Source organism: Ixodes scapularis, unplaced genomic scaffold (genome assembly GCF_016920785.2).
Source record: "Ixodes scapularis isolate PalLabHiFi unplaced genomic scaffold, ASM1692078v2 PGA_scaffold0__279_contigs__length_252992795, whole genome shotgun sequence".
Lineage (NCBI taxonomy): Eukaryota > Metazoa > Arthropoda > Arachnida > Ixodida > Ixodidae > Ixodes > Ixodes scapularis.
In genome coordinates this window covers 99,421,654-99,444,716 of record NW_024609835.1, presented here as the reverse complement: position 1 = coordinate 99,444,716, position 23,063 = coordinate 99,421,654, and the positions used below count along the sequence as shown (strand labels likewise).

The following is a 23,063-nucleotide window of genomic DNA, read 5'->3' as shown; positions in this document are numbered from 1 at the left end:
ATGCTTACTGTGGTGCGCCCCCGACCAGCCATGGGTTCGCCTCCATCAGTGGAGACGTGCCACAATAACTTGCCGTGTCATATTGGCACCGAATACAGTGATGTGATTGGCCTAAGCCATTTTGGCGCACGTTTTGGAGCAACCAAAACAGTGTTTTGGAGCAGCAAAAGCGGCTTTTGGAGCAGATATTTTTAGGAAAATAAAAATATTTGTTTTAAGTGCTGTACAAACGAAGGGCACTTTGTGTTGTGTTGTGTTCTGATGTGACGTTTTGTGACGGAACTCGCTGCTTCTGTTTTTACTGCTCAGACATCCCACAAGTGTATAGTGCTGTAGGCATTGCCAAGCAATTTCGAAAAACCGCTTGCCACCGTTTTACTGCTTCCCGACGTGCCAGATTTTCGTCAAAAGTAAGCAAACGTAAAACATTGAATTGCAAGCGTCCCAGCTGGTGCCGCAGTCACGCAATCATGTTCGCATGCACGTGAGGCCAACTTCGGCAGGCTTGCTGTTGGGCATGCTTCGTCGCGCGAGCGCAGACAACAGCTGTCCGATCGAAACCGAAACCATGCCCTCAGCTCGGTCGCTAACTTATCCCCAAAATTGTACACAAAATGTAACTTTCGAGCATGCGACTTAAACAGTCCAGTGGCGCGTGCTTGCCAGCAGGCCGGCAAACAAGGTACAAGCTAAACACACAAAAAATAAAGAACCTGAGTGCATCGATGCAAGACATTGCGAGCCAGCCTCGAAACGTTCTTGGAGCACTTTGTGCAACGACTGAACTTGAGACAAACAAGCGTGCTGTGCGGGTTCAGCATGCATGCACTGCCTTCTTTGCTTTAGCTCACTTCTCTTCAACTTTATTTCGCTGCAAATCTTTCACGTACCGAGGTACTTTTCGAAAGAAGACCCACCGAGAGGAATCTAGATAATCAGTACTTTGACAGAGCAGTCTTTGAATTAAAGATGTATTTTTGTAGTAACGTATGACTTAAACAAGAACAGGAATGTTGGTGAACATGCGGCGGTACTTCGTTTCATTTTAGGAAGTACCATATCTGCAGTGATGTGGGACGGCAACATTCGACGTCGCGCGACCACGGTGACTGAAAGGCAGTGACCCAATATAGTTTTCCCACGGCCGTTGCTTCAGCTTACAAAGTAACTTCTGCCGCGCAAAAACGTAGTTTCGTTTCACAACATGACGGCATAGCTGGTACCCGGAACGCTAGCATTGGAGCATCTGGACACATCCGCGTCTATCGCTGAAAATATAAAAAAAAGAGACGAGAGACGAGACCCACAAGAGAGAGTGCGAAACGCGAGACGCAGGGAAATCCATGAAAGACCGGGTGGACAATTGATGCACGGCACTTTGTGTCAGGTGGCCGCTTGCGCCACACAACACACGTCTGCTCAATTACAGTACTCAGTTTAGTTTCGGTTGCGAAAGGCAACCTAAATTGGTTCTTTGGCGCAGGCTTGGCGCAGATTACTCATATTTTTGCGAAATGTAGCAGGATGTAGCAGGGTTAGCCCCTTGGCGCAGTTTGGCGCAATTGGCGCAGCAATCACATCACTGCTAATATGATGTTTGCGCATCATATTGTGTTCATTATGTGAGTAAATACGGTACATACAATAAGCTAGAGGGAATCGTCAGGCATTTTTAATATTGTGCACATAGTGGAAACAGTGCCGAGAGATGAAATTCTGTTTTATAACTGGTGCCACGAAACCCCGCTATGTGTTGCTAATATCCAGCGGCTATGCTCAGCTATACACTGCGACTACGCATATAAGAACTCATACAATGTCCAACCGCCGAGGCCTCGCGAGCATGCACCAAGTTTCGTTCGTTTGCAGAGAACAGCCGTTACATGGGTCTTCAGACTGCGCCATTTCGTTACGCATTAAATAAATGCATTTACCGGGACTATGCGAAACCTAACATTAAGCACTTAGAAAGTCAGTAAAGACGTAACACTTACTTGTCTGCCCGGAAGGCTGGCTTCGCACTTCTTCAAACAAGGAGCAAGAGGAATTAAGGAGATAACACTCCAGGAGTTCAGCCACCTAGAAGTGCAAGAATAAGAAAATTCAATTATTTCACCTAGAAACGAAGAAGCCTCTCCCCAATAACACCTCTCTAACTGGAAGCAAAAAATCATCTTGCCTAATTTCACGAGACAAACTCCACGGAAGCTCTTGTCTCATCTACCGTATTTACACGAATGTAGGCCGGCCCTTTTTTCGATTTTTGAAAATCTAAAGTGGGGGGGTCGACTTATAATCGAACCAAAGCATTCCACCGCTGGCAAAAACGAAACAAAATCAATATCATGGACATCTCGGCTTGTTACGAGTTCAGCCGGCTGTACCTCTAGCATTACACTGTTTCGTGCACTCATTTTACAAATTAATTATTTTTTATTTGCGCGAACGAGTATTATTGGTAGCGATTCGCAAATTAACCCGAATGCACGGCGGTGAACAGAGCACGGAGCGCCCGACTCCCGGGGGTGATGGCACCTCTCGTAAGAGCCACTCCGGAGGCCGCTGGAACAGCCTCACAGCTCGCTTGGCTCGCTCGCGCCGCGGCTTTGCAGTTTTTCGCACGATTTACGGTCGCACATCGTTTGATCGAGTACGAGATCATGCCGGTGCGCTAACTATGTTCGTTTGTATTGAAACGCGTGATCCGGGCAGTTTAGGTTTTCGGTGCTTGTTTATGGCCATTCTTCCCTCAGAAGCAACCAACAACTGCGCTGTTGGACGCAAGTTCGATGACCCACTCAACTGGAGTGGGTGATGCTCCAGTTGAGTCTGCGGTGGTGCGGAATCTTAAAGTGTGACGGCAAACAAAGAAGCTTCCGAAGGCCAAAGTCTGGATAGGTGGGGATGCCTTCCGGAGTTGGGGGTCACGCTTGCAACGTACGCCGCAAACGTGCGCAATCGGTCCCTACCCGTGACGTCCGACGCGATCGCCGAGGAAGCGCGGAAGACGCGGTTGATCCTGTCATTTGCGAAGTGCGAGATTTCATTGGACGACGCCGACGACGTGCTTTGAGAACGTAGCAGTGATGATGACGGGACTGACATCACCAGTGCGGACGAGTCGTAGTCTAGTCGCGAATGGCGTGAGAACGACAGTGAGCAGCTTCAGTTGTCCCGCCTCCAGCGTGAACTTCCTAGTTCCGATAACGCCTGGCCATCTCATGCACCTTGCACCTGCATGCGCAGCCAAAGCACGCCAGAAGGCATCCATCGCGTGTTGGAGGCTCGGCTTTCGAAACAGATACTTTGCCGTTCTCTTGTGTTTGCAATAAAATGCGCACCTAAAAAAAAAAAAATTTTTTTTTTTTTTTGTTAATGTGCGATGTGGGGGGGGGGGGGGTCGACTTACAATCGAGTCGACCTACAATCGTGTAAATACGGTATGTCAATTCAACTGGGATAAAACCAGCCTTGGCAAGCTATATACCAAAATTGAGTTTTCTTTCTTTTTTTCTAAGGGGGCGGTCATCGAGATAAACATTTGAGCGAAAAAAACTTAGACTTCAAGGGGAGTTTTCCTGCACCACTTTCCTAAGTGCATAGCCTCCCGGCAAGGCAGAGTTTGTGAAGGAGGAGGCCCGACAGTCCCTCCCAGTCACCAAAGAAAAAGAGACGGCCGTAATGCGAGCGCTGCAGCATGTATGACGCTGCACTTCCATCGTAACATCTCTCCGTGTGCGTAACTCTCCCGCACGAATATGCCGCAACGAGACGGAACCAGCAGTCGAAAACAAATATCGGTCAATGTCCCACCCTGAAATCTTGCAGCTGTATTTCAGGGGCATTTTGACCGGTAACCTCCTTGAATACGGCCAAGGCAACCATTGCGGCCACCTTGGTCAGGTGGCCAGCAGTCTTCTGGATGCCCTCGTTTGTGTCATTCAGGTTCTCCCAGGTGTCAAAGAAGCTGTTGTAGTACCTGAAATTAGAGAAAGCTATTAAGTTTAGGTTGAACACGGTCAACTAACTGCTCGGCTACTTGAAATCCAAACACAGCGATATTTATTACTGTAGCATCAAATACAATGGTTTCTGACATTACAGTAATCCGAGACAAGATTATTCTGCATAGTGCACTCACCATATTTTCAAGTCTATAGAGAGTTTTAGTAGATCATTCCAATATCTCTGATAACGATACCCAACGGCAATACGATGCGCGCGCAAAGGTAGCGGCGGAGTGTCGGGTATCATTATCGGAGTTATCGGAACGGTAACTCTTACGAGTACCGTTCCGATAACACAAGCCCGCGACTATGGCTTGGTACACAAGCCATAGTCGCGGGCAAATGCCGCCATGCTTCGAACTGTCCTGGGACCATCAGAAGAGCAGGCCGTTGGTGAATGCTCTGCCATTCCTTCACTGCCATAAGATGTTGATACAGCCTACATCTCATACAGTCCAAGGTTCATACCTTACAAAAAATATGCACATAAGTCACACTTTTGTATAAAACATTACGCTAAAAAAAAACTGAAGAATAATTGCAATTTCCATATGCTGGAAAATATGGTACTCCTGAAAGTGAACAAACATTTTATTGTCATAACATACAATGCACATATGCCACTTGACTTCAATGGGACCTAATGGCGGCCTTAGAGATATGGCCCTCAACAAAAGAAAGACAGCCTACCTGTTTTCAAACTGTTTGTTGTGATTTGACAGAACCACTGCTGCAATTTGCTTGTCCTTTTTCAAAAACTGTTGCACTGACGAAGGGGGCAGAGGCTGGTCGTTGGGTGAAGCTTGCACGGGGACTTTCAGCCAATCTTCGCTTGCTGCCTTCTCGAGCTCCATGATCAACCGATTAGCCTACGATGCAACACAACCACAGTTACTGGTGTCACTGACATAAAAGTAGCTTAAGCATTTGTCGCTTGCTCCTCTAGAGATTAAAAAGAAATTACGGAGCGATTTTAAGCAACATATATGCATCTCGAACTTTCACGAATATCCCTACTTGCGAACCTCTGCCCTATGTTTTTTTATGTGCAAAGGCAATGTTTTGTGGATCACTCAACTCTTGCACTGCGATTGACTGCGGCAGTCAAAGTAATCATTGACATGAAACAGCAGGTTCACGTGCTTACATTACATCCAGTGGTCAGTTTAATAGCACTGCCAAAGAAATTCATAAAAAAAAATTCCAACTACACTTTTTAACCGCCGAGTCTCCGTTTCATACTTCAGCCAGGAGGCAATGCCAGTTTTCAATGCACATTTTGACAGACATCAGCTCTGCATTTCTATGCCTGCTATATTCACCACTTGGTGGCATTGCTTCCTAAGGAGTTGCAAGTAGCCAATACAAAGCACATCTGTTCCTTTTCCTGGCTAAGACAAAAAGTTTGGCAGGCAAATAGCATTTGAGATATAGCTATGCCTTTGTGTGAGACCTGTTGTAACTTAACTTAGTAGTATAGCCTTCCATTTCTCAACAGGTTACTGCACCTCAAGGATAGCTTTCAGCTGCTTTATTTACCACAACCAAAACGACATTATGCGGAAAAGACATGTGGCCATTCTTTGGATCACTCGTGTAATTTTTCCATACTCCCTAGAATATGATAAAATACAGGAATACTTCGTTATAATGAAAACATTTCTTTCTACGGGTGTGAATATTGAAATTTTCCAATATAAATATTTTAAAAATTAGCTTTGAATCTCAAATATGTTCTGAATATCTGGGTACCATTAAAAAATTAAAAAATAATAATTCCAATACTTTTTATATTACCTTCCAAACCAAAAATGATAACAAAATCAAGTAAAAGAAATTGCCTGACTAGGCAGCATATAAACAATCCAGTTGGTAACACAGCTATTATGCCTTCACTAGTAATCATCTGCAAACTGTACATGAAAGCGGGCAAAAGGTGCAACTGATTTCAAGTTATACAAATTTACAAAATTAAGAGTATAAAAAACTGCACGTCTAGACGGCATGTAAAAATGCAACCTCTTACGTTTTCACACAAACAACAGGTAGTGACCATTTTAAGATAATAATTGAAATTGCCCTTGACTAGCCAACAAGTTAAATATCAGCTGAAATGCAATTATTGCAAATTATCATGCGAAAAAATTAATTGTTTCAAGCGCTCAGTACTATAAGCGCTCCCTTTTCGCCTTGACAAGCCCTTGCAGCAGAAAATACCCTTCCTCCAGCAGTAGAAATGATAAGGTCACTAGAAAAATGACTCAGAATGCCAGGCTTGGCAAAATGAAAACCAAAACTGCTCCTTTGTGTCGTGAGCTAATACGTACCTGTTTGCACAATTCACGCAAACACTTTTTTCGCCAAAATCGGTGCCCAAAAATACATTCACGTTACAATTAAAACCTAAAATCGAAACTCAAAAGAAAAACGCAATACTCAGTGTAAGGTGACTAGCCCCATCGTCATAGTGACCGTTTGTTTACATTTGCCATTTTGGTATGGTGCCTGGAACGCACCCCCGACTGGAGTCTTTAACGCGACGTAAAAAAGTGGTCCCTCGATTTCTGCCTGATAACATCATAGAAGTATCATTGACGACAGTCGCAATCCTGGCGGCATCCCAACAGCTGTGGTGTATGTGGCAGATGCCTGTTCTGCAGCTGGTTGCTCTCAGGTGTAGAAGTCAACGGAAGCTTCGCCAGCCAGAAGTTGGGACGCCGTGACGACGGCGATACTCGCATTCGCTCGTGCTACTCGCAGCTTCTCGTCAGCATTTCTACGACCAACCAGCAGGATCGTGACAAGCAACAGCATGACACTTGGGCTTCTGTGACGTCGTTTGTTACTACTTCGGGACCACTTTTGATGTATGGGCAGCATAGGTCGCTAAACACAATCAGTCGAAGACGCGCTTCAGGCACCATAATTTTAGTAACCGTATCACGCAAATTCTCTTGAGTCTACGGACTTGTGTCTGCTGTTAACATAGAAAAACAAAACAAAAAGTAGAGCCTTTATTTAAACGAAAGGCCAACACGCTGGTGGGAAACTATAACAACGGAGTACACTGCGTGGCCTCGCAATCCCAGCAGCCCGACAAGCTCGCAAAGTTGTTTTGAAAGACGACCCTCCCAGAGACGGTATTTGTGCACTCATACAAGTGCAAGAAACGTGGCATCTAAAACGCTTTAGACAAAAGCAAGGATTACTTCTGTGGACAGCAAAGAGATATCGTCGAACTTCAGCAACGGCGGCTAGTGCATTAATGCGAGAGCATTAAATGTCCCATGGAGCAAGCCAACTTCATCTGCCGCGCCAAACGGCAGATAAATTTGTGAAGCCTCAATCTGAGGCATCCCAGCTTTGAAGCCGCGCAAAAAGCTAAGCAAAGCGGCAAGTAAATGAAGCCGAAGAAGGCCGCCGGGCGTCAGTTTTAATCAGCACCACCCCATGGCACTGCATGTCCATGTGCCAGCAAAAAGAATCGGCTGGCGTGCTCTGGCGGCGGCATTGCCGCCCGAGCGCACCAGCCGATCTTGTGCCATTCACAGTCGATGTCAGCAAGGCGCGGCAACTTCACAAGGATGCACGCAAGAACAACATTCATGCTTTCACATTCACAACCCATAAGAAGTACTTCGGTGTACCTCAAACCTTTTTTTGTACTGGCGTGCGTTTCATAAAGTCTGTTCTATGAGGTATGTGTTCAACCTTGATTATCTTACCTGCATGGTAAAATATCACCAGTAATTTACTTTTTGAATACCTAAAAGCTAAATGTGCCTGCACACAAGATTTGGGGGTGCATTGGATCATGCAAACACGGTATAGTCCTATGTATAATGTAAACGACAAGGGTTTACAAAAAAAAATTGCTACAGTCAAATCTTGTTGTTAATTCAAACATGCTTAATTCAAACTTTCAGTTTATTCGAACTCACGCTGTGGTCCGGACTACACTATATGTATTTGAATGGGCGAAAACGCCCGATAATTGGAACACTTAAACGCCCGCACCAGTTAATTCGAACATCCCGCGCCGCCCAGCATGCCTTCAGGAGTGGGCTAATTGGGCCTTGGGCTAACTGGGCCTTGGGCTAACTGGGCCTTAGGCTAACTCACGCGGCAGCGCCTCCAACGCCTCCAGTTCCAAATAACCATGACAACCGGTCACGTGGTGACCTTGAATGCCGCGATGAGCGGTGCGGTGCTCTCTTGCCCCGTGACGATGCTGCGCCGCTGTTCTTCGGCACGTTTTCAGCGGGAGTGCAACAGTTCCGTTTCTTGCCTTGAACTCGCGCACTACTGCGGTTCGGTGTGTTTTCGGCGGGAGCCCGACAGTTCCGTTTCTTGCCTTGAACTCGCGCACTACTGTGGTTCGGTGTGTTTTCGGCGAGAGCCCGACAGTTCCGTTTCTTGCCTTGAACTCGCGCACTACTGCGGTTCGGTGTGTTTTCGGCGGGAGCCCGACAGTTCCGTTTCTTGCCTTGAACTCGCGCACTACTGTGGTTCGGTGTGTTTTCGGCGAGAGCCCGACAGTTCCGTTTCTTGCCTTGAACTCGCGCACTACTGCGGTTCGGTGTGTTTTCGGCGGGAGCCCGACAGTTCCGTTTCTTGCCTTGAACTCGCGCACTACTGTGGTTCGGTGTGTTTTCGGCGAGAGCCCGACAGTTCCGTTTCTTGCCTTGAACTCGCGCACTACTGCGGTTCGGTGTGTTTTCGGCGGGAGCCTGACAGTTCCGTTTCTTGCCTTGCACTCGCACGTTGCTGCGGTTCGACGAGTTTTCACTGGCACGCGACTGACGTTTGCTGCGCCGCTGCTCTTCGGCGTGTTTTTGGCGGGAGTGCGACAGTTCCGTTTTTTGCCTTGCACTCTCACGTTGCTGCGGTTCGGCGTGTTTTCGGCGGGCACGCGACTGATGTTATCTGAGTCACTGTCACTGACGTTATCTCAGAAGCACATCATCATGAAGAGCACTCGAAGCGCTGGACACCACCACGCGCTACTTCTCTTGCCAGAAGACTGCGGATGCCGCATTAGAGCTCGTCTCCAAGCTCCAAGTGATCTTTGTTGATTCACGACTGAGGAACCGCGCAGAGGCAGGCATTACGGATTACTTCCCTTTGTGATCGGTGAAAACAAATGTCCTGGAACTCGCCACTCATGTGTTAGCTCAGTGAACATGCGCCGCCCAACGAAGCGCTGCACTTAAGTACTCCATTTAATCAGCTTTCGATAATTCGAACTTCGTTTAACTCAAACAAGTTTTTGGTCCCCCTCGAGTTCGAATTAATGAGATTCGACTCTACAAGCGGTTTTCTTGTTTGTAGCAATTTTTTTCTGCTTACAAAAAAATTTGCTACAAGTTGTACAGTAGAATCTCGATGATACGATTACGGATGTTACGAATTTCGGGATGATACAAATTTTTGTAGGTCCCGGCCGAGGCCCACTAGTTTTCAATCGGTTAGGGTACGGCTATTACGAATGGATTTTCGTCCCTGTTCAGTTGATACGAACAGACGCTGATAAACGTTGGCCCTGCCGACGGTCGCCGTGGAGAACGCCCGCCAGCAACTCCGCCGGAACAGACGCTGCCCCGCTGACAGCCGCCGTGGAGAACGCCCGCCAGCAACTCCGCCGGCACGCGCACGCGGCCCGCAACAGGTTTGGAGTCTTGCCAAGGTCGTCAGTCGCGCAGTGCGTTTTTTTTATTTCGCTTTGAGATGACAAATGGCGCCAGGCTCACATTTTTTTTTTTTTTCTTTTATCGCCGAGGCGGCGGAGCACCGACCGCAGCAGGCCTGGGAGCTTCATTCGAGCGTGTGTTTTGAGCGTGAGCTGGACCGCAACACGGAGCCGTTTCTGCTGCTACTGCGCTCGAGGGTGACGACCCTGAGCCAGAAAATCCGGAAATTGAGGAGTGGGACTGCCTTGATGCCAGGTGCACCGCTGATGATTTTTGCTCGGCGGATGACAACCTAGCCACTTGTGGTGCGCGCACGGTGGAGGACATTGTTGGTGAGGCCACATGCGAGGCTGCAGATTCTAGTGATGACGGCGACGGCAAAAATGAGGGTGACGACGAGCGACTACAACCACCGGCAGCTGAAACGCTGCATGCACTCGACATTCTCAGGCGCGCTATGGGCGCACAAGAAATCGGCGAGGACACAGGCACGCGTTTTTATGCGTTCAAGCGAAGTTGTTGGCAGACCTCGCGAAAAAGAAATCGCAGAAAGACATTCGAGATTTCTTTGGTAAAGAATAAATAGAGCTTTTCTGTGTGCCTAGGTAAGTTTTTCAGTGTGATTTTTTTGTTAATTTAGCTAGTTTCGGATGTTTGGGTAAAGGCCCGTTCACACTCTTGCGACCTCTTAAACCTAGGTTCCTTAAAACTTCTTAAACCAGAGAACACACTGGCGCAATCTATTGGGAAGCAGTGTAAACTCGGCGGTCCGGCATATTTTTTTTTAATTTTTCGCGCATTATCCTTTCTTTCTTAGCTCGATAAACTTTTGTCAATGTTATAAACGAGCCTTCTCGGAAATCCCACAAAACTTTCGCTCTTGTGAAATGCAGTTCCAGGGTCACCGCATGGATGGCGCCACAACACCAGTGTGTTCCCTCATTCTAAAAACATTTAAGAAGTTTTAAGAGATCCTCGTCTCTCTCAGTCGTACTCGGTCGCAAGAGTGTGAACGGGCCTTAATACGAATTTCGGCTAATACGAATATTTTTGGTGACCCCGCAAGATTCGTATATCGAAATTCTACTGTATTTAGTCGTTTAAACATGGCTTACAAGCCGTGTTTAGGCAACTAAGCACGGCTTTTAAGGAAACTCTGAATGTTCAGGGCATGTCCCATGCGCGGATTATTCACTATTTGTCCGAATATTCATAAAACGCCCGAATATTAGGCCATAACCGAATATTTGGAAATTTCTGAATATGCAAATCTTGAATCGAATACGAATCGAATAAGAAAAATATATGATTCTTATTCGAAATCTCGAATATTCGCACACCTCTACCTTTTTTCAAATTATTGCTTTTATCGAAGTTCAACGAGATTCCAAACGAAATGCACGCATTTTTAACCTAATTATTCTTTATATTAAGTGCATCGGCGGCCGACCATGCTTACTGTATTTACTCGCATAATGAACGCACTTGAATAATGAATGCACCCCCACAATCAATACCAACATTTTCTTTTTTTTTTCCCTCGTGTAATGAATGCACCTTCAATTTTCGACTCCACGAGTCTCGAATTGTGCCCAATTTAGCTAGCCATCAAGCCCAACAAGACAATTTTCTTTTGCCGCCAAGTGCTCAGGCCAAGTCAAGCCAAGCCAAGCCACTCTCGTAATGGCTGCAAGTGCGTAGTTGCAGAAGTAATCAACAGTGAAACCGAGCAGCGCGCACACTTGACGGAGCTTGGCTTGAGAAATTGTCCAGCCCCGGACATTCTTCGCCTTTGCTGCTTTCAGAGAGTGAAATCACAAAAGTGGTTAGGCCTAAGAACGGTCACATCGCGAACTTCGTAGGGCACTTTTCTCTCGGCAAAAGGCACGCCAAAAGCACCCTAAAAATGTTCGCAATTTATAAAGCATGGTTACTGTGGTGCGCCCCCGACCAGTCGTGGGTGCGCCTCCATCAGTGGAGACGTGTCACAGTACCTTGCCGGGTCCTATTGGCACCTAATATGACATTTGCATGAAGTGTCTAAATGCAAAAATGTTACCCCGTGTAATGAGCAAATATGTGTAAATTTTTTAGGAAAAAAGTGTGTTCATTATGCGAGTAAATACAGTACAATGAAGGCTTAGCTGCCAAAAGCATGCAAGCCTACAGGGAGGCACACAGAGACCCTTGTATTCCTTCCTCCTTCTCCACCGAGGCAAACGGCAAACTGGGAAAACGCAGTAAACGGGTGCCAGAGGGCACAGCACGCAGGGCTGGCAGAGCGCCGCTTCCGATGCCAATGCGCCGACGCGGGGACACAAGCAAGGAGCAGCGGGAGCGGCATCAACGTTCCGACGCTACTCATGGCACCCACGGCCGACGCTGCCCGACCCCTGTCGGAATCGGGTCAAGAGAGCGATGGAGCCCAACGGAGATCCCCTCAGAAGCGCCCAATGTGCGTGCCTGCAGCATATTACACACACACGTGCGTCGTATGGGAGATTGGGAGCAATTACCAAAAGTCACTTAGATGTTTGAGGTTGAGAAAAGTGGCCATCCCAAGTCCGAAATCACCAAAGAATACAACATTCCGGTATCGGCTGTTCGACACTGTCCACCATTTTGCAGAACGAGCAAGGTATATTGGACGGGTTCAAGAAGTTCCTCATGCAAAAGAAAGCGTGCCCGCAACCCTAAGAAGGTCGTCAATCGCTTCACACACATCGGATTTTCTTTAGCAAGCATGCTTGCCGAGCAGGCGCACGCTTTCCATAGCTGCAACGATATCTGCACGAGTGTGTAAAAACATACTAGCAAAGCCACCGAGGATAACTTTGATTCGTTCGAGCTTGTCGATGCAGACGTTCCCAATATCGCTCCCGCCACGGATGCTGCGATCGTAGGCCTTGCGTGCGGCCAGGACAAACACGAAGCGACGTCGGAGAGGCACCTCAGTAAACGCCAACGACTGCGGAGACGCGAAACATCCTACGGCTGCTTCAAAACAAAGTAAAGCGCAGCGGTGGTGACAGTGTTTTTGCGGTGCCCGGAGCAGTTCGAAGAAAACTGATGCCCAAATGAAATTATCGACAAACACCACCTAATTATTTTTTTACTTGGTAAAGCTGCCGCGAGATTTTCCGCAGTGCTCCCATCCACCTTCAAGGCTGCAGGCACTGTTTTTTTGGCTCTATCGCTTTTATAGAATTAACGCTTATATCAAATATTTTTGCCGTCCCGTTGACTTAGTTATTACGAGGGATTACTGTACCAGCTATAGAATCACCTTTGATTTTAAAGAAATGCCTTTAGTGAGCAAAAGCCCCAAATGAAGTCAGAAACCGTAAAATGTTACCAGAGAAAAAGAGGGAGGGTATGCTTCATTTGTGTCTGGTGACAAGCACAGACTCTCCTTTTGGGATGTGTATTCGGCAAAAGTAAACTCTGTGAGTTTCTTGTTCAGTGCCGTGCAATACCGATTTTTGCATGTTGAAAGTTTACCTGCGCTCGTCAGTAACTGACCTTTGTTTTCAAAGCATAAAGCATACACCAAATAGGTAGTTAGTTCCGGAGACTAGTACATGCTCCTGGCTGCCGAGTCATACTCACAGTGTCATTCACTGTTGTTGTCTTGGTGGTGATAGGGTCTGTGTGCAAGTACACTGTTGGGGTTCCTCCAAGTGGAGCCACTTGACTTAGCTCCAGAAAGTGAGAAATGTGTTCCATCTTTAGGGCTGCTGGCAGCAACACTCCAGAGTTGGGCCTCACGGGGAAGTCCCCTTTCTCCATGTCGTACGCCACCCTGCTTGATCCTATGTAGTCAAAGGCTTCCTGGAGAAGAACAAACAATTATATCTTAGCTTTCTGGCATTCACCCAAACATTTCCCTATTATAAGAGATGGGAACCCAACTGTATAATCAGACTGCTAAAAAAGTAACACAAAAATATAGAAATTTAGTTTTTGTCACTAGATAAAATGACAAGGCATACAAGCTGGTGAGTGCTTATTTCAATTGCAGAACTGTTGTACATTGGCTAAAAAAGATTCCCGAAAGGAATGAGAGAGGCGACCTCCAGCATATTTTTATTGTGTGAATCCAAATATGACAAGCACTTGCCACTAGCATATTACGTCCTACCACGTGCATGCTGCTCGTCTGCGCAAGCACATGCCACTGCAAGTCTGCGAAAGTTGTGTTCATGCTACGGCCAAGGACGTTTAAATAGGGCAAGACCCGGCATCACGTCATGCCCAGCAACGCCGGAAAAAGAACCCAATCCCAAACTGCCTTGCGCACCGAACCGCTCTCCTCCGAACTAAATCCAACTAAGCTCCCAGTGTCTGCTCGCTGCTCGGTCGACTGCGTTAGGCTTAGGCTACGTCTGCTCTGTGCCTGCAGTCTGCTTCGTCTACTCGCTGTCGCGACTGCCTTTCAATTCAACTGGTGCACCAAAAGATGTCTCGATGCGAACCCGCATTCTCATCACGGCGGAGTGAAACCAACACCTTCTGGAAGCAGGGTTTGTACGGCTTTCTCAACCCGTGGTGCCATTCTCAGCGTTCGTGCGTACGACGACTGACACGCGATCGCTTTCCAAAGCCGTACTATGACGACTCGTTCTAGACGACGCTCCAGGCGCGGTGTCGAGAGCGTTTGCTACACACCGACTTCCTACTGGTCAGGCAAGTGTCGGGCCCCAATTCTCGCCTGTTCGACACCGATTCAGTGGACGCTACCATTGATTTTTGGAGCAAACAAAGCGGGTTGCCACAGAAATGCCAAGGCAACGAGGGTTGTTTGCCCCAAAATTAATGGTGGCATCCATTGATGAGCTCCCCATTGGTTGAGAAGAGATCATGGCTTTGCTACTTCCGTTACACCTCGCTACGTGCATTGGACACAGGGACGCCACCTCCTGCCCATTATAACCTCCTTGCGCACGGCACACACGCTTGCTCGTCTGGGCCACCAGTCGAATGCCACCCGACTATTTTTGTGGCATTTATAAAAGAAGTAAATAGGCACTGTGTACAAAGCTTGATAAGCATTCAAGCTGCACGTGCCCATAAAATTTACCGGATACAAGGAGTGCATTGGGAAGCCACCCCCATGAAAGTTAGGAAATGCCATAAAATTAAAACATACCATAAACAACCGCAAAATCAAGTGCAAAGACAAACTAACTGGTACTAGCAAATGGGCGAGTCAATAAGAGAACAAAAAAGATTAACCCAAAACATATTGTTGATCACTTTGGAAAGGCTCGTGGAAGGCGCGTGAATGTTGAGATCTCTGTATAGCAGGTCACGCTCACTTCCAGATTTTATCCTTGCACTGACCGAGCAGGGATGGAGAGGCTTCAGCGTTATTTTAGAAGTGCTTTTATACGTACTTGCTGCATCAAAATGAAAAACAATTTTGATGTTCATGATACCGAAGGGCAAACGAAGACGGTTCAAGCGGTTTCCGCAAAGCCCTTCCTCATCAGTCAACCCCAACAATAAAATTGGCCTTTTTTTTTTCAGATTGAAAATAAACATTTTAATTTTCGATGAGTTTTCCCATTATGTCAATGAGAGAAATCTACTTCACACAGCCCTTAGCTATATCCAATTATTAAATCATCATCATAATTAACCTACACCTTTCCCTTCCTCTCACCACAAACGGGGTCCTCCATCTTTTCCGCCGATCCAGAAGGAGTCCGTGAAAGATCAATGGTTGAGAACCACTGGTTTAGTGAATAAAGGTGAATAATCGTGTCTGTTTCCTCCCCGTTTGTTGTCACCAAATGAGTAAGAAGAAGATGTAAAATGCCAACAGTGCTTACACCATTGAATATGAGGAAGAGAACATTCTTCTTCGGGGTCTCAGCTGGGTGAGCATCTCTAAGTTGCTTCAGCATTTGAGCCGCCACGAGGAGAGTGACCATTCCAGTCACGGAAGAATCTGCGCCTGGTGCGAGATTGTCGAACAGGGAGAAGGTGTCAATCTGTGGAGGAAGAAGTCAATGTGTGCATCTAACAGATTGCCACAATAAGAGAAGACGTTCGAGAGGCTTGTCAGTTTCTATGGCATGTTATCTTGAAAAACAAGCTCCAATGGAGAAGCAACAAATTAACAAATGAAGCCAAGAAATTTCAGCTTTTTTGGGTATCAAAGCCTTCTTCGTTTACAATTTAGCGAGAACAGTAAGTACAAAGCTTTCCAAAACCAAGTGCATGGTTTGTAGAACAAAAGCTTTAAAGGAATTCAGATTGTGGGTGGGTGTTAGATTGATAAAAATGCAACAACTGTCTTCAATTAGCATGCTCCCTAATTTAAAGAATGTTTCGACCTCATCAAGGTTCCTGACAACCTCTATCTGTTTTACCCAATTACATTTTATGCTTTGAAAGTAAAACAATCTACTAGCAAACGTTTACAAAAATCTTGTTCAAATAAAGGTGAAAAAACCAAGTTTTTTTCACCTTTATACAACACCCACAAGCTTGCCCGTAGTCATTTCAACATCTTCATTACAATAAGAACTGAGTCCCACTATACTTGGGATCAACTTTTCTGTGCTACGTTGTCAAGACAAGTGTAAGTTGCACAGTGCTGCAGCCACACACTTCTGCAAAAGTGCGTGGCTTTGTTTAGCGTCTCATTCACATCTTCTCTCATGCAAAGGAGATGACAAGCAAAGCTTAAGCACATGCACAAGTAGCTCTGACTGGCTTGGAGCACTGCAGACTTTGCAAGCCTTGTTAATTCGGCACAAGAAACTTGACGCGAAATATAGGTCAAGACTGATCGAACTCTGCTCGCATATGCAAGACAAACGCATGTGCATCTAGTGCCGAGCAATGATGCTAAAGTGTTGCGAAGGTCACAAAAAAAAGTGTTTTTCTTTTTTCTTTGAAAAGAATATGCTGAATGCTTGCCCTCTGTGGTCGGATTGCAAAAGTTTGGAAAAGAATAATCTGAACAGGCCATACAAACTGTCCTCACCCTTGCTCCCACTACAATGATGGAACGTTCGTCGACTGTCTTGTTGTTGTAAGTTGGATACAACGTTGAGTAGATGTTTCGGTCTGTTAGTGGATCACAATACCGAACTGTAGAGACAAGATAAGGAGAAAAAAGATGTAGTAGGTCGATATGTGGGACTATTTTCTCTCATGAGGTACTCTGATTACAAAATAGAGCTGATAATTAGCAAGGAGGGTATTCTGTCAACTATTTCAAGTAAGAACACGCATATCAACTCTTCGTTCCAATAAAGAAAGGGCGTTTAAATAATAGACTGGCTTTGAAAGAACTCCTGCCTAAAAAGGAGTAAGAAAAAACAGGATGCAAAGAATGAGGTGATGAAAGAATCGAGACTAAAGCATTGCAAATGTAGTTAAAAGGGGTCACTTCCATCAGCTTAAAAGTTAAGGAACATGTAAATAATCATTGGACTTTGTGGGAACCATGGGGTTCCCTCTATCTCTATCTAGGCCTAGCTTCAAGCAGGCTGTGGGAGTCGCCGTCGCCAATGGCGTCGGCCTCCCGAATACAAGGAACCACGAGGCCTAATTCCCCGAAGGGGCCGGCTCTCCCTTGCCCATTTTGGGTGAACGCGCCATCGGCACACCCTTGGGAGTGATTATGGACGCGTCCCGTTTTCGAGTGACCTTCTACTGGCCACCCTGGGCGCGTCTATTTCCCGCAGGCTACATAAGCCGGCCACCCATCTGTGGCCGGGGCTCTTGGTTAGGGGGGGCTACGCTCGACGGAGCTTTCATCGTTATTTTACTGCTCCCCCTTTTCGGTGATCCTGCCAGTTACGGCAGCGCGGACCTTTCTCCTGGTGACCCTGTCAATTAAGGCAGCGCCAACCTCATTTCTCTTTTGTTCATTCCTACGGGCGCAAAGCATGTGGCATAAGCCCAATAAACAGTTCTACGGTATCCCCGTGTTTGGTGTGGTCTCCCGTCCACCGGAGCCTAACGGCAGGCAACGGACGGACCCGGCCGCAGCTGCCATAGCAGCGAACTACGGAGTGGGTGTTGCCTCACAGCAATCAGCAAGGTAAGTCGAAACCCACTTTATTGCAACCGACCAGTTACGGAGTGGGTATTTGCCTCACTGAGGACTTTAGGGTAAACTAGAATCCCACATCTGGCGCCCAACGTGGGGCGCCAAATGTGGGATTGCCCCTCTCGGGGGGGTTACCACTTAGGAACACAAAGAAGGTTCCTGGGGTCCGGATAAAGACGTGTTTATTGACTGCAATGCCAGCACGCTTCGCTCTTAGACAGGAAAAGTCTGGGCGCTGGCTCTATTGCCAGTATCACCCGGTCGGTTTCCCGCGCTGCCGCAATAGACAGATTCACGGGAAGTCGGAGGCCCACAAAGAAAAACCGAGCTCCGTAGAGCCAGGGCCTCCGCCGACGAGAACCCCTGGCCCACCTTCGGGGCCAGCTTATGTAGCCTCGGAGAATGGACGCGCCCGGGGAGGCCACTAGCAGTCGCGTCCATCATAACTCTTCACCCAAAATGAACAAGGAACCACGAGGCCAAATTCCCCTTCGGGGAATTCGGCCTCGTGGTTCCTTGTATCTGGGAGGCCGACGCCATTGGTGACGACGACTCCCATGGCCTGCTTGAAGCTAGGCCTAGATAGGGATAGAGGGAACCCCATGGTTCCCACAATTTGACAAGCTGCAAACACCAGAAGAACTGCCAACCAAAAAGCCATACGATTAACTAGAAACATTCAATATTTACAAAACATTAAGACACTCGTTTTATCTACTGGCCAAATTTCCTGCATGCAGAATGCATTAGCGATACATGCGCAAATCAGAGCAGCATGACCTCAGATTACACACACCCAATGTTGCCAGATCTAATAACGTTTCTGAGACCGTGACATCATGTGACACCATGACCTCACACCATGAGTCACATGACCATAAGTCACATAATACTGGGTGTATCAAGGAGTGGCCAGGCTCTTTAAATCGACCGCAAAATTCGGTTTCTTAACCTATCGCGCTACGACTTTGTGCAGCGTTGCCCACAGATGGTGCATCTTTTTTGTAAAATTTGCAAAGAGCGAATTTACCCGAGGAAAAAGTAAAGAAAGAAAAAGGCTTAGCTCCTATGGAAACGCAGCGAATCCAAAGGTCGTTAAACAATACAGCGCCGTTTCGCACGAGACACAAGAGATGGCACAGGCAATCACGATGCCAACTGCACCAACGAACAAGCATACGACGCTGAGAGCCGGTGTCTTTAGCAGATGATCTTTTCGACTCAAAAGCGGAGCGCGTTCCGCAGGCAGCAACAGTCGCAGAAACAAAAACAGGCGTGATAACAACAAGGAACTGCAAAGCAGACGACATCAGTACCCCGAAAAAAAAACAGTCAAAATATCCCGACAAACCATTTTCTAATCAATTATGTGTCCATTCAATATGTTTTATCAGTAAGGATGATAAAATAATGCATTGGCAACTGATATCAGAAAAGCTCGCGCCGCTTTTGAGTCGAAAAGATAGTCTGCTAAAGACGTCGGCTCTCGGCGCCGTATGCTCGTTCGTTGGCGCAGCTGGCATCACGACCAATCGCGCCATCTTGTCTCACGTGCGAAAAGGCGCTGTATTGTTTAAAGACCTTTGGCTTCGCCGCATCTCCATAGGAGCTCAGCCTTTTTCTTTCTTTACTTTTTCCTCAGGTAAGTTCGCTCTTTGCAAAGTTTACAAAAAAAATGCATCATCTGTGGGCAACGCTGCACAAAGTCATAGCGCGATAGGTTAAGAAACCAAATTTTGCGGTCAATTTATAGAGCCTGGCCACTCCTTGATACACCCAGTACTATGACATAACATTGTGATGCCACAAGACCTGGCATGGTCTTAGGCATGTTGTCATGTGGTCAAGTGACTGCACAACCCATAGAGGCACCAACTACATGAGCCATAGTGGTGCCTCGCTGAATTCAGCAGGCTGTTAACTCACTAAATGTAGTCGACGACTGCACAATATGGCAACCATGACAAAAATGTGACTCAAATCCCTACTTTGTTTTCATTAAAATGCATTCTGCAATGAAACACACCAATGGGAATCCAACCCAGCTGCTAAGGAACAGGAAAGGGAGTGGAGAGAAGGAGGTCAACGGTACAGATCGACAGGTAAAGGTAACATGATCAGCAGAGAGGAGATTCAGAGCGACTATGAGCGACTATGTAGGTCTTAGTCACAGTCACATCTAGCTGTCTTTGGAGATGTACCTTTATGGCCACCAACACACCTTTCAGTTCCACTGGCTTATATATGCAGTTGCCTGTTTGAAGACTGACTCCCTTACCCTTTACATTAACTCTCAGTAAAAGAGTCAAAAAGAAATCCCCCAGAGAGCCCCAGGCTGGTAGCCAGTATTTGCTAAAGGTCTTAGCAAAATGTCAGCTGTGAGCCTAGTCTCCCCAAGAGTTTCTTGTCAAGGGTTTTTCCTGCCAGCTTCCGCTACCTTCATGTTTTGATTTTCTATTAATAAACCATGGGTTCCCAGGAACCCAGGGGTTTCCCAGTGTGCCCTCCAGGATTTCCCAACACAGAAATTATCTCACTGTCATTACCCCAGTAATTTCCCGGTTTAAGCAGCGCTGGACCGTGCATTGAAGCACAGCTAAACACACCCTAGCACATTCCTGATTGTTATTGAAGTCTGGAGGCCTTCGTACTGCTTAGATTTAACATTGCCAGCCATCATACAAGGCGGATAGATGTTCCAATAGATTGAAAAGTTTGAAAACCCATGCAGCAAAGAATGGAAATGAGAGCATGATAAGTCTGGACGCATCAAAAATAATTTAAACAGTTTCTGAAGGATGAAAGCTTGACGGACAATCTCTTTAGGGGTTGGCTGAAAAGTAGGGTACATGTGTTGTTTGTCTGACAACTAGAACAAAAGCCTGTTTACCCATATTTAATGCAACTATTTTATGAATAAAGACAGTAGATCACCTTTCACACATTGTACACCCAATCAATGCACTTTACCAAAGGAAACGAGCAAATAAGGGAACATTGCAAACACTTGAACTCAAAAGAGTCCTGTAATGGGTTACTGAGTGTGTGACGCATTCTGAATAAGAGCCAAATCATGATCTGTGCCTCATTCTTCACAGGACCCCTGCCATTAACCAGAATGTTTGGTAGTCTGCATACATACAGGTATGGACAAGCAGACCTGCAGGTGCATTTCATAAGATTGTACTAGATACAAGTCTACATACCGTATAAAGTGGTCCAAGTCACCAGGCTCGATCTAAAATAGACCGTAAAAATCAACGCCTGCACGGAGCGATCTAAACTTTTCGTCAAAGGTGTATTCACAGGTCGGTTTTTTCTTGTGAAAATTACAAAGCGTTGCTCTCTTTCTGTAAAAAGTAAGGCCAAGATACTTGCCAGGGTCTACGGCGGGCAGCAACGCAGACGACAGGGGCCCAGTAGCAGGTAGTGTTTGGCATTCATTTTGATAGCTGGCAATACCTCCTTATCGTGACGGCTCGCGACAACCGTGGTTTATGAAAATGAACATAATCTTTTTGAAATGTACCTTCGGTTAAAAAATAAATACGAACAATAAAAGCAAGACTTAAAGTAAAAAAAATTTGTCTACATAACGGCGGCGCTTTTGCTGCGAACGGATTTCGTCTGCGTGTCGTTTGCAATCTTTCGCTGGTCGGCTGCCCCTTCAGACGCTGCTCCCGACGCCACCTATGAATACGAACGGCAAACACATCCCGCTACTAGACTTGGTTGTCTGGGTCACCGCCCGCCGTAGACCCTGGCAAGTTTCTTGGCCCTATTCTTTTACTAAAAGAGAACTACGCTTTGTAGTTTTACGAGAAAAAACTGACCTGTGAAATACACCTTTGACAAAAAGTTCAGATGGCTACGTGCAGGCGTCGATTTTTACGGTCCATTTTAGATCGAGCCTGGTGACTTGAACCACCCTATATAGACAGAACTGATTGAAACGCATAATTTACTTCACAAGCACATTTTTTTTTCAAACTTTTGCAAGAATATGATTTGTGATTGACACAGCAATTCACACATATTCCCCTGCTATGAAAACTTTCCAGATTCGACGTTTCAGACAGCGAGTGTCGGCCTACCTGGAGTAAGAGAGCCCATAATCCCACTTCTCCTTATACATGTCACGCTGTCCTTGGCTGCATTCATTCTGGTCTTCAGCTGGGCAGCACATAGGGGCCATTTAGGCTTCGAGTCTCCTTTGGGCAGGTTGTGCTCTTTGAAGCACTGCAATGAATTAGTCATTCTTTGAAAAGAGTAGCTGTTATCCTTTCAAAACAAGGCTATTCCAATGTTCTAAAGCTTGCACTAATAGAGCCATGCTTTCATGGCCGCACTTTCGATAGTGCAGCACATGCTCTGTAAAAGGAGTGTACGGTGTTGCCACTGTATGCAGCAGATGTTCACCTTTAGCTATCATCTGCTAGCGCGAGCTAGCGGTGAAAACAATTGATGGTAGACAATTTTATTCAAAATATTTGCAAAAAAAGAAAACACGCACACTTGCAAGTATTACTCACCTTTTCCACAATGATGTCAATACTGGTCTCATTGTTGAGCAAAAAAATTGGGAAGTCCCAACGCATAAAAAACATGTCGGTAGCTGGGTTAAAAGGGTTCCACATAGCTTTCTTGCAGCTAGAGTACTCCTTGTCTTCTGCATATAAATCTGCAAGAAAACGAAATAAAAGCTTAAGCATAATATTGACATGTATGCATGGAGAGTAAATGCAATTACAGAAGCGAGGCACACACTACCAGGAAACAGAGCAACCCTGTCACATGCAATGCATTCCAGTTCGATATTTTGATAATTTCACATGTTTTCACTTTCACATGTTTTCACGATTTCGATAAACACGTGCATAAATGGTGTTATCTTTCTTGTTATGCCAAGGCATGTCTTGAAACGGTTTTAGTTTCATTTCTCTAACGCTTGTTGTTTGAATGCAGATACTGGTTTTTGTGTTTGATGTCAGTGCAGTGTGTATCACATGCGAGACCAACATGGTTGCCAGTGGGCAAAAGCAAGATGAAGCATTATTAAGGAGTTTTAGATTAGCATACGTAAGAGCTTTGCGTATGCAAGGAATGGCGGCAGCATTGCCAATTGTTAAGGGGAGACACCCCCTGGGAGGGTCAACTTTTGAACCCTTGGATTAAAATTAATGAAATTAACACTGCAGGCTGGTGGTCATGCCAGAGGGTACATAACAAAATTTCAGGTCTGTCGGTTAAGTGGGAAGCAAATTAGGGCAGCTTCTATCAGCAACACGCCTACAT

The 23,063-nt window shown here is 46.2% G+C and overlaps 1 protein-coding gene across 1 annotated transcript in view; it reads right to left on the bottom strand.

Annotated features, from left to right (window-relative positions):
- Positions 1–23,063, bottom strand: part of LOC115313181 (nicastrin) — a 54,408-nt gene that overhangs the window by 17,366 nt on the left and 13,979 nt on the right. The window contains exons 5-12 of the mRNA XM_029972116.4: positions 22,301–22,449; positions 21,863–22,007; positions 16,695–16,801; positions 15,532–15,693; positions 13,307–13,528; positions 4,698–4,876; positions 3,814–3,979; positions 1,995–2,079 (exon numbers count right to left, since the gene is read on the bottom strand). Coding sequence (XP_029827976.2) covers positions 1,995–2,079; positions 3,814–3,979; positions 4,698–4,876; positions 13,307–13,528; positions 15,532–15,693; positions 16,695–16,801; positions 21,863–22,007; positions 22,301–22,449 — 1,215 coding nt within the window. The remainder of the gene's footprint in view (positions 1–1,994; positions 2,080–3,813; positions 3,980–4,697; positions 4,877–13,306; positions 13,529–15,531; positions 15,694–16,694; positions 16,802–21,862; positions 22,008–22,300; positions 22,450–23,063) is intronic.